We start from the raw sequence: 12448 nt of genomic DNA, 5'->3' as shown, positions 1-12448 counted from the left end.
AGCTGTTCCGAGCAGGTATCGGCTGTAAAACACCGGCACCAGCGATGTGTGACGCAAGATCACCCCGCGATCTCTCTTCGTACATACCTGAAGCTGCACAACATAACTGTATGCCCTGCAGCGTTAAGAGGTTAAACAAACACTCATGGCAGAGGGCAAAACACAGCAATTATTTTTTTCCCTGCATCTTCCAATACATTCTCCTTTAGGTCTTGGCTGACATGACAACCCATCAGCACCCCATAATTTCGTGGTGGGAGCCTGATGGGGATGAAAGGTTCTTTGTTAACCCTTTCCAATCCACTGTCTGACCTCTGAAGACATTATGATTTTAGGCTGTACAGCTTCAATGTCGGAAGACATCCGTCAGGGTTCTCTTACTGTATATTGCCAGCCTCTCTGCTGTCAGAGCCTCTCCAACGTGTCACTTCATGCAGTACTGGCTTTAGCCAGCATATAGCGCTGTTGTATAACGGCAAAAAAAGAGTAAGCCCCCTAGGAAAACCAGGATACAAATTGGATTGGAAAGGGTTAAACCTCTTAGATGCTGTGGTCTCATCTTAAACTCAGCTATTGCAGCAGGTTGTCGCTGTATATTACAGCTGATACCTGCTGCTTATGGTCTTGGCTTAGCTCCTGAGTCCGCACCATCACTGAGTCTACGTTCACATATAATAATCGGTTTTCTGTAGCAGAAAATGCGAGTCAAAATCCACACCAAAATCAGCATGAAAATCTGCATGCAAGGTGCAGATTTTGACACAGATTTCACTGTCCATAATATAAATTCACATAAATCAGATTTAAAATCTGCACCACAGATCTATTTGTGTTGTGTATTTTTTTAGCAACATGTGAAGAGCATTTCTCAAAATCCTATTCACTTTGCTGCTACTGTAATATGTTGCAAACATTGCACAGAAGAGTGGGCAGTGTTCAATATTATCACTAGCGGTTTACCTTTATTGACTGTAGCTGTCTGAACTCATGACCTTCCTCATCCATTATAGGGGTGTTCTCCACCATTTCCTGGCAAGATCTGTCATGGAGAGAGAACTTCAGCTTTACACGTCTCCACCTGTGACAATGTATGCTACTTACACTGCTACTCACTTTATAATGTAATGAGAGAAACTGTGCACTTTTTCAGATAAGATGAGAGCTTCTTCTTGCATTTGCTGCAAAGGAGCTGCAGCTGGGAACATTTCTTCAAAGCCAACAACTGTGGTATCCGAAGGATCAGAGTAGTCTGGTGAGAGTAGCATGAGAATATTCACCAGGTACTGCACCATGGCTGTATGGAGATTTGTAACCTGGGAAAATAGTCACAACACAGTTTCTGTTAGAGAGTACAATATTTCCCTAAGTTTAACCCATTTGTCCTCTATGACATACAGTACATCACAGGGGTGTGAGTTGGGTATGAAGGGGGCTTGGGAGCTAAACCAACTACATACCCGGTGGGTGCCTGCTATTTGAAACAGCTAACACTCGAAACAAACAGACACATTCTGAGCTAGCTATGGTTGAAGCTAGCTAAGATCAATGCTGTCAGCTCTCAGCCGGAGAATGCCCCCCCCCCTAGCCCCCTCCCCCCCTCTGATTTACCATCAGCTTACCCGTGATGCGATTTCAGGGTGTTAATGGTTGCTGCTATGGAAGCCCTGGGCCTAGTAAGGCTTGTAGAGCTGCCATATATTTAACCATATTAAACTCTGCCTGTGACACGGTTAAATATGTGAATGCTAAAAATACAATATACTGTAATACTACAGTATATTGTATTTTGCAATGTATTATATATTTACAGTGGTCGGGCAGTTTGACTCTTTGGCCGTGGAAGACAGCAAGTATACTAGACAGTGTTCAGTCATGTTGGTGCACCGTCTTCTCTCGAAAGCGCCAAAAACACACACGCCGTCCCGGCTGCACGCAGCTGCTAAACTTGGCAATGATACTATAGAACTTTCAGTACTTTATTTGTTCACATGACACCAGTGCCTCATCTGAGTGATGAAGCACTCGAGACGAATAAATGAGTTTACAGCCAAAGATGTAGTTGCAAAACCAGAGGCACATGGTTTGCTTTACTCATATTCTTAACTTTGATTTTCCAAGTACAACATACGTTAGGCAGTCTTAAGTACAACACTTTAGCGATTCGGAGTTATTCTTCTCCTTAGTACAGTCCTCATTAGTCTTAGTTATCTGACAGTAGACTTCTTGAACAAACATTCTGTACACGGAGGAAAAAAGAAACACTCATTCTCCATCCCTTACTCGCTACGTCCCTGAACTCACTTCTCTCCAACATGCAGTTAAGCAGGGAAGTGAGTGATTCCATCCGCCAACTTCATAAACAGGTTTCAGCCTCTGCACTCCAGTCCCCGGAGGGTATACTTCCCATAGAGATTGGAAAAAAGGCCCGGGGCTCTGTCCAGGCAGAAGCAGCGGAGCCTCCTGCTCACACGTCCTCCTCCACCGTTTACATCTCTCTCCTTGACTTCACTAGCTCCGCCCCAACCTTTTTACAGAGCAATCATGTCACAATGAGCAAGTTTGGAGGACAGGCACGCCAACACCACCAAGAATTGTTACACCAACACAATACATAGATTAATATACACACACCAAGACACAAAGATGATCTCACTGAGGTAGACAGACATAAACCAGAGACACCCTAACTCTGGGCCACTACATATTGATTGCAAGGTCAAGGGCTCTAAGGGGACTTAAAAATTTTACTTGACTTAATTTAATTTGATTTTTTTTTTTTTAAATCTGCTGATCTGTCGGGATCCTGAGTGGCAGACCACAGCCAATCAGCTATTGATGACCTATCCTGAGGACAGGTTATCAATAGATTTTGCCTAGAAAATCCCTTAAAGGGAAGCAGACACATTTTCAGATGATGACAGCTAATAAAAATCAGCAATGAAATGAAAGGAGAGACGATCTTGTTAGTAACAGTCTACAATATAAAGGGGGTGAGGAGAGTAACACAATATATACAAAGTTATTTGGCTGCAGTGGTTATATGACTTTGTTGGGAAGCCATCGCCATTGAAGCAGGGGACCAGGCATCAGCAGAATAGGAGCAGTGGGTGATGGGGTGAACTGAGTGACTTTTTTTTTGCTTTGCAACCACTGTGAGCAAGTTTCAAAATAAGGGCAGCACAGTTAAGCGAAGAGGTGTCTGTAACCACGTAAGATCATGAGCTGCAATTCCAACTGCAATAAAATTACGTGACACAAAATGTTCTTGAAGAAATTAGTTTTCAGAGCATTCTTAAATCTGTGACCATTACAAACAAGTGTCATAATAACCTTTGCTTTTGTGTGTATATATAGTTTTCCTCAAATACACAGTGGATATAAAAGGTCTACACACCCCTGTTAAAATGCCATGTTTTTGTCATGTTAGAAAATCCGACAGAGATTAATCATTTCAGATTTATTTCCACCTTTAATGTGACCCGTTATCTGTATAATTCCATACATGAAAAAACAAGCGGAATATTTTTGGGGTGGAAAATTAAAAATTACAAAACTAAAATATTCTGGTTGCGAATGTGTGAACACCCTCTTATATTTGGGGATGTGGATATATTCAGAATTAGCCAATCACATCTAAACTCATGATAAATAGTATTGAGTACACGACTGGCATTAATTACAGTGATTCTGGTTTTCCCCATATCAAGTACAGCTCTTCTAGTAGCATTTTCCAATCATTTTCTTAGTTGTATTTGTCAGCGCAAGCTGTAAGAGCTTACAACTAGAGGTGAGCGAGCACCAAAATGCTTGGGTGCTCGTTACTCCAGACGAACTTTTCGCGATGCTCGAGGGTTCGTTTCGAGTAACGAACCCCATTGAAGTCAATAGGCGACCCGAGCATTTTTGTATATCGCCGATGCTCGCTAAGGTTTTCATTTGTGAAAATCTGGGCAATTCAGGAAAGTGATGGGAATGACACAGCAACGGATAGGGCAGGCGAGGGGCTACATGTTGGGCTGCATCTCAAGTTCCCAGGTCCCACTATTAAGCCACAATAGCGGCAAGAGTGGCCCCCCCCCCCTCCCAACAACTTTTACTTCTGAAAAGCCCTCATTAGCAATGCATACCTTAGCTAAGCACCACACTACCTCCAACAAAGCACAATCACTGCCTGCATGACACTCCGCTGCCACTTCTCCTGGGTTACATGCTGCCCAACCCCCCCCCCCCACGACCCAGTGTCCACAGCGCACACCAAACTGTCCCTGCCCAGCCTTCAGCTGCCCTCATGCCACGCAACCCTCATGTCTATTTATAAGTGCGTCTGCCAGAGGAAAAGCAGGCACACACTGCAGAGGGTTGGCACGGCTAGGCAGCGACCCTCTTTAAAAGGGGCGGGGCGATAGTCCATAATGCTGTACAGAAGCAATGAGAAGTCCAATCCTGTGCCACCTCCATCTGGAGCTGCACACGTGGGCATAGCAATGGGGAACCTATGTGCCACACACTATTCATTCTGTCAAGGTGTCTGCATGCCCCAGTCAGACCGTGTTTTTTTATAAATAGTCACAGGCAGGTACAACTCGCAATGGGAATTCCGTGTGCACCCACAGCATGGGTGGCTCCCTGGAACCCACCAGCTGTACATAAATGTATCCCATTGCAGTGCCCTGGACAGCAGAGCTAACGTCAGATTAAATGCAGGTGGGCTTCGGCCCACACTGCATGCCCCAACCTGACCGGGCTTTTTAATTCATAGACACAGGCAGGTACAACTCCCTATTGTGAAGTCCCTGTGGACCGACAGCATGGGTGGGTGCCAGGAAGCCAACGGCGGTACATAAATATATCCCATTGCATTGCCCATCACAGCTGAGGTAATGTCATGTTTAATGCAGGTGGGCTTCGGCCCACACTGCATGCCCCAGTCAGACTGGGGTTCTTTAGAAGTGGACACATGCAGATACAACTCCCTGTGGACCCACAGCATGGGTGGCTCCCTGGAACCCACCGGCGGTACATAAATATATCCCATTGCATTGCCCATCACAGCTGAGGTAATGTCATGTTTAATGCAGGTGGGCTTCGGCCCACACTGCATGCCCCAGTCAGACTGGGGTTCTTTAGAAGTGGACACATGCAGTTACAACTCCCTGTGGACCCACAGCATAGGTGGCTCCCTGGAACCCACCGGCGGTACATAAATATATCCCATTGCAGTGCCCAACACAGCTGATGTAACGTCAGCTGTAATGCAGGTGGGCTAAAAATTAATTTGATTACACTGTAGGCGAGGGCCCCCAAAAATTGGTGTACCAACAGTACTAATGTACCTGAGAAAAATTGCCCATGCCCAACCAAGAGGGCAGGTGAAACCCATTAATCGCTTTGGTTAATGTGGCTTAATTGGTAACTAGGCCTGGAGGCAGCCCAGTAAAAATAAAAATTGGTTGAGGTGAAAGTTTCAACGCTTTAATGAGCATTGAAACGTATAAAAATTGTTTAGAAAAATTATTTGACTGAGCCTTGTGGGCCTAAGAAAAATTGCCCATTCGGCGTGATTATGTGAGGTTTCAGGAGGAGGAGCAGAAGAAGGAGGAGGAATATTATACACAGATTGATGAAGCAAAAAGGTCCACGTTTTTGATGGTGATAGAGAACGATGCTTCCATCCGCGGGTGCAGCCTACGTATTGTTTAGGTATCGCTGCTGTCCGCTGGTGGAGAAGAGAAGTCTGGGGAAATCCAGGCTTTGTTCATCTTGATGAGTGTAAGCCTGTCGGCACTGTCGGTTGACAGGTGGGTACGCTTATCCGTGGTGATTCCCCCAGCCACACTAAACACACTCTCTGACAAGACGCTAGCCGCAGGACAAGCAAGCACCTCCAGGGCATACAGCGCGAGTTCAGGCCACGTGTCCAGCTTCGACACCCAGTAGTTGTAGGGGGCAGAGGCGTCACCGAGGACGGTCGTGCGATCGGCTACGTACTCCATCACCATCCTTTTACAGTGCTCCAGCCAACTCAGCCTTGACTGGGGACCGGTGACACAGTCTTGCTGGGGAGCCAGAAAGCTGGCAAAGGCCTTGGATAATGGTCCCCTGCCTGCGCTGTACATGCTGCCTGATCTCTGCGCCTCCCCTGCTACCTGGGCCGCGGAAATGCGCCTTCGGCCACTAGCGCTGTCGGATGGGAAGTTTACCATCAGTTTGTCCACCAGCGCCCTGTGGTATAGCATCATTCTCGAACCCCTTTCCTCTTCGGGAATGAGTGGAAAGGTTCTCCTTATACCGTGGGTCGAGCAGTGTGTACACCCAGTAATCCGTAGTGGCCAGAATGCGTGTAACGCGAGGGTCACGAGAAAGGCATCTTAACATGAAGTCAGCCATGTGTGCCAGGGTACCTGTACGCAACACATGGCTGTCCTCACTCGGAAGATCACTTTCAGGATCCTCCTCCTCCTCTGGCCATACACGCTGAAAGGATGACAGGCAAGCAGCATGTGTACCCTCAGCAGTGGGCCAAGCTGTCTCTTCCCCCTCCTCCTCATGCTCCTCCCCCTCCTCCTCTGGCCATACACGCTGAAAGGATGACAGGCAAGCAGCATGTGTACCCTCAGCAGTGGGCCAAGCTGTCTCTTCCCCCTCCTCCTCATGCTCCTCCCCCTCCTCCTCCTCCTCAACGCGCTGAGATATAGACATGAGGGTGCTCTGACTATCCAGCGACATACTGTCTTCCCCTGCCTCCGTTTCCGAGTGCAAAGCGTCTGCCTTTATGCTTTGCAGGGAACTTCTCAAGAGGCATAGCAGAGGAATGGTGACGCTAATGATTGCAGCATCCCCGCTCAGCATCTGGGTAGACTCCTCAAAGTTTCCAAGGACCTGGCAGATGGCTGCCAACCAGGCCCACTCTTCTGTAAATAATTGAGGAGGCTGACTCCCACTACGCCGCCCATGTTGGAGTTGGTATTCCGCAATAGCTCTACGCTGCTCATAGAGCCTGGCCAACATGTGGAGCGTAGAGTTCCACTGTGTGGGCACGTCGCACAGCAATCGGTGCACTGGCAGATGAAACCGATGTTGCAGGGTCCGCAGGGTGGCAGCGTCCGTCTTGGAGTTGCGGAAATGTGCGCTGACCCGGCGCACCTTTCCGAGCAGGTATGACAAGTGTGGGTAGCTTTTCAGAAAGCGCTGAACCACCAAATTAAAGACATGGGCCAGGCATGGCACGTGCGTGAGGCTGCCGAGCTGCAGAGCCGCCACCAGGTTACGGCCGTTGTCACACACAACCATGCCCAGTTGGAGGCTCAGCGGCGCAAGCCAGTGGTCGATCTGCTCTGTCAGACCCTGCAGCAGTTCGTGGGCCGTCTGACTCTTCTCTCCTAAGCTGAGTAGTTTCAGCATGGCCTGCTGACGCTTGCCCACCGCTGTGCTGCCACGACACGCGACACCGACTGCTGGCAACGTGCTGCTGCTGACACATCTTGATTGCGAGACAGAGGTTGCGTAGGAGGAGGAGGAGGGTGGTTTAGTGGAGGAAGCATACACCGCCGCAGATACCACCACCGAGCTGGGGCACGCAGTTCGGGGGGTGGGTAGGACGTGAGTGGTCGCAGGCTCTGACTCTGTCCCAGCCTGCACTAAATTCACCCAATGTACCGTCAGGGAGATATAGTGGCCCTGCCCGCCTGTGCTTGTCCACGTGTCTGTTGTTAAGTGGACCTTTGCAGTAACCGCGTTGGTGAGGGCGCGTACAATGTTGCGGGAGACGTGGTCGTGCAGGCCTGGGACGGCACATCGGGAAAAGTAGTGGCGACTGGGAACCGAGTAGCGCGGGGCCGCCGCTGCCATCATGCTTTTGAAAGCCTCCGTTTCCACAAGCCTATACGGCAGCATCTCCAGGCTGATCAATTTGGCAATGTGCACGTTTAACGCTTGAGCGTGCGGGTGCGTGCCGGCCTACTTGCGCTCGCGCTCAAACAGTGGCGCTAGCGACGTCTGGACGCTGCGCTGAGAGACATTGCTGGATGGGGCCGAGGACAGCGGAGGTGAGGGTGCAGGCCAGGAGACGGTAGTGCCTGTGTCCTCAGAGGGGGGTTGGATCTCAGTGGCAGGTTGGGGCACAGGGGGAGAGGCAGTGGTGCAAACTGGAGGCGGTGAGCGGCCTTCGTCCCACCTTGTGGGGTGCTTGGCCATCATATGCCTGCGCATGCTGGTGGTGGTGCCTCCCCAGCTGATCTTGGTGCGACAAAGGTTGCACACCACTGTTTGTCGGTCGTCAGGCGTCTCTGTGAAAAACTGCCACACCGTAGAGCACCTTGACCTCTGCAGGGTGGCATGGCGCGAGGGGGCGCTTTGGGAAACAGTTGGTGGATTATTCGGTCTGGCCCTGCCTCTACCCCTGGCCACCGTACTGGCTCGGCCTGTGCCCACACCCTGACTTGGGCATCCGCGTCCTCGCCCGCGTCCACGTCCTCTAGGCCTACCCCTACCCCTCAGCATGGTGTATTACCAGTAGTGCAGAAACAGAACGCTGTAATTAAATGTGCCGCTTATTGGCCTGTGGTTGGAGGCTGACTTCGCTTACGGAACGCCAGGAAATAATTTTGCGCAAGCCTGCTGTAACACTTAGCTGGCTGCGTATGAATTTGGAGAACTACTACACCCAGCACAGACCCAGAACACTGAGGACAGTCACAGGCAGCCCAAATAGATTTTTTTCCCCAATTTTTTTTGCAAAGGCCCACTGCCTATATTCAATCAATATGTCTTCTGTCCCTGCCTAAGCGCTTCTGGCCCTGGAGTATTACTGCAGGGCGCAATGCTCTGCACGGCCGATATACCAAAAAAAAAAAAAGTGCAACACTGCAAAAAGCAGCCTCCACACTACTGCACACGGTTAGATGTGGCCCTAAGAAGGACCGTTGGGGTTCTTGAAGCCTAAAATACTCCTAACACTCTCCCTATAGCAGCTCCACCAAGATACCACTTTCCCTCCTCTATGTCAGAACGCATCTGTGGCGAGCCGCAGGAGGGGCCGATTTTTATACTCGGGTGACACCTGATCTCGCCAGCCACTCACTGCAGGGGGGTGGTATAGGGCTTGAACGTCGCAGGGGGAAATTGTAATGCCTTCCCTGTCTTTGTATTGGCCAGAAAAGCGCGCTAACGTCTCAGAGATGAAAGTGAAAGTAACCCGAACACCGCGTGGTACTCGTTACGAGTAACGAGCATCTCGAACACGCTAATACTCGAACGAGTATCAAGCTCGGACGAGTACGTTTGCTCATCTCTACTTACAACACAGCAAAGGGATCTGGTTGTTGAAAGTTATCAATCAGGAGAAGGGGACCAAAATCTTCCAAAGTATTACATATACCATGGAACACAGTGAAGGCAATCATCAAGAAGCAGATTAAAAGTGGCACAACAGTGACATTACCAAGAACTAGACGTCCCTCAAAAATTGATGAAAAGACCAGAAGAAAATTGGTTACCAAGAAGCCTACAGCAACATTGACGGAGCTGCAGAAATTCCTGGCGAGTATTGGTTGTGTAGTACATGTGACAATTATCTCACATACTCTTCATATATCTGGGCTGTGGAGGGCGGTCGGGGGCAAGATAAAAGCCTTTTCTAACAAAGAAAAACATCCAAGCCCGGCTACGTTTTGCCAAAACCTACATCAAGTCTGACAAAAGCATGTGGGAGAACGTGATATGGTCCAATGGGACCTAGGGGGTACTTTTGGGCCATAATTCCAAAAGGTTCGTTTGGTGCAAAGTCAACACTGCATATCACCAAAAGAAGACCATATGCACAGTAAAGCTGATGGAGGCGACATTATGCTTTGGGGTATTTTTCTGCTGCTGGACTGGGGCTTTAGTCAAGGTGGAGGGAATTATGAACTATTCTAAATAGCAGACCATTTTGGCACAAAACCTTCAGGCCTCTGCTAAAAAGCATGAATAGAAAGAGGAATTTCACCTTTCAGACGACAGAGACCAAACTATACAACCAAATCAACAAAATAATGGTTTCGCCAGAAGAAGCGTAAAGTTTGATAATCCGTGGGTTGACCTGAAGAGGGCAGTACACATAAAATGCCCTCGGAATCTGACAGATTTGGAGCACTTTCACACGGAAGAGCGGGCAAAAATTGCCAAGTCAAGATGTGCTATGCTGTTAGATACCTTCCCTAAAAATGGAATGCCATTATAAAGTCAAAGAATACATCAAAATATTGACAGGGTATTAGTTTTAGGTTCTGCATATTTATACAAACAGATTATATTAGGGTATTTTTATTATTATTTTTCCAACCCTAAAAGATTTCAGTTTGCTTTTCAATGGAATTCTACAGATAACAGGTCACATTGAAGATGGCAGTAAATCTGAAAGGATTCATCTTTATCACATTTTTTAACTTGGCAAAAACATGGCACTTTAACAGGGGTGTGCAGACATTTTATATCCACTGTGTTTTGTTATACAGCCTGATGAAGAGACCTACATAGCCCTGACAGCTTGCATTGTTAGCAGCATCATTTTATTTGTTAGCCATTCAAAGGTTTCAAATCTATAATATTATTTAGTTTCTCTTATTGAGAATTCCACAAGATATACAAACAGGTATATTTATCTTGTGTTCTCTGTAGCCACTAATTAAAGGAGATGTCCCGCGCCGAAACGGTTTTTTTTTTTTTAAAACCCCCCCCCGTTCGGCGCGAGACAACCCCGCTGCAGGGGTTAAAAAAACCACCCGCACAGCGCTTACCTGAATCCCGGCGGTCCGGCGTCTTCATACTCACCTGCTGAAGATGGCCGCCGGGATCCTCTGTCTTCATGGACCGCAGGGCTTCTGTGCGGTCCATTGCCGATTCCAGCCTCCTGATTGGCTGGAATCGGCACGTGACGGGGCGGAGCTACACGGAGCTACACGGAGCCCCATAGAGAAGAGGAGAAGACCCGGACTGCGCAAGCGCGGCTAATTTGGCCATCGGAGGGCGAAAATTAGTCGGCACCATGGAGACGAGGACGCCAGCAACGGAGCAGGTAAGTATAAAACTTTTTATAACTTCTGTATGGCTCATAATTAATGCACAATGTACATTACAAAGTGCATTATTATGGCCATGCAGAAGTGTATAGACCCACTTGCTGCCTCGGGACATCTCCTTTAAAGTGAACCTTCACTTTTTATCATCATATTTTTATGTTCAAAGCTCAGAACTGAATCATTTCTTGATATACATTTACAGCAGTTGGAATGTAGTTTTTATGATACAAAGCTCTAAATCCCCTGCACAGACAGCGATATAAAACTGAATTAAGACCGCCTGCACACAAATGAATTTGGATTGTGTAATCTGCGGTCGACGACCGCATGGCGGTTCCGCAGCAAATTCCATTCATAGCAGGACATGGAAAAGCGCTTCTTCCTGCAGTCGTGGAAATGAATTGCAATTTCCGTGAGCGGAGGAAAGAAAAAAAAAAAACGCAGCATGCTCTATTTTTCTGCGGTGTCCACACAGACGGCTTTAATTAAAGTCAATAAAAGCCGTCCGACAGCCCATCGGTAATTGACATTACGGATAGGTCACGGCTTCTCGTATCATCGCCTTGTGACTACAGGAAAAAGAAACATAAAAAAAAAAAATCTGTACTGGGCATGTCCGACGGGTGTTCGCCGCATCCATCCTCAGTACAGAAAAAGTAGATAAATGACAGGTATGCAGGGTTGTTGGCCAGGCACAGGGTTGGATCCCGTTGCAGGCTTCCACATGCGGAATCCAATCCATTTGTGTGCAGGCGACCTAACCCAAACAGTAGAAGTCAATAGTGTGCTTTTTGTCTATTAACAGCTATGAAAGAATACAGCAGTCATAGCTATTAATCCTTTGTATTCCCCACCCCACCAGTGACCAACGGAACACGTGCATCTGCATATAACCTGTTGTCTCTCAGTCTCCTGTCTGTACTGATTAAGGCAGCGTGTCCCCACGTGTATATAGTGGACACAGAACTATGATTGCTAATATTAGCCAAATGGCTTGTGCTGTACTATACTGTCTGGGAAATGCCGGAAGGGGGAGCAGACAAACCAATTTAGTCAATTGGGTTTCTTCTGTGCTATTTCTTCCCATCATAGGAGGTATTCGGCTTTCTGTTCTCATGCTACCATGATGGAATGGAAAAACGTAAATGCTAACTCAGATAAACTAGAAATAAACCAGCTGTTACTTGTTTTATTCTAAATTGTACTAATTCCAAACCTCTTGCGTGAGCTGCAGATCATCTCTCTCTGTTCCATTCGTAGAGGTCAGTACCCAGTGCTGCAACATCTTCAAGACCTCTTTCAGTCCCACTCTAAGTAGACAGGAGTTATTATAGTAAATCAAAAGAATGATAACCTAAATACAACTACAAATAAGATATCTAAAATCTTAG

The 12448-nt window shown here is 47.6% G+C and overlaps 1 protein-coding gene across 5 annotated transcripts in view; it reads right to left on the bottom strand.

The window, feature by feature from the left end:
- The window catches only part of AXDND1 (axonemal dynein light chain domain containing 1), a 563032-nt gene that overhangs the window by 12531 nt on the left and 538053 nt on the right, over nt 1-12448 (bottom strand). For all 5 annotated transcript variants that reach the window (XM_066597402.1, XM_066597401.1, XM_066597403.1 and 2 more), the window contains 3 exons: nt 12274-12367; nt 1114-1313; nt 961-1039 (listed from right to left, as the gene is read on the bottom strand). In XM_066597402.1, coding sequence (XP_066453499.1) covers nt 961-1039; nt 1114-1313; nt 12274-12367 — 373 coding nt within the window. The remainder of the gene's footprint in view (nt 1-960; nt 1040-1113; nt 1314-12273; nt 12368-12448) is intronic.

The sequence above is a fragment of the Eleutherodactylus coqui genome, chromosome 3 (genome assembly GCF_035609145.1).
Source record: "Eleutherodactylus coqui strain aEleCoq1 chromosome 3, aEleCoq1.hap1, whole genome shotgun sequence".
Lineage (NCBI taxonomy): Eukaryota > Metazoa > Chordata > Amphibia > Anura > Eleutherodactylidae > Eleutherodactylus > Eleutherodactylus coqui.
The sequence above is the reverse complement of the archived record's forward strand: the minus strand, read 5'-3'. Positions and strand labels throughout refer to the sequence as shown.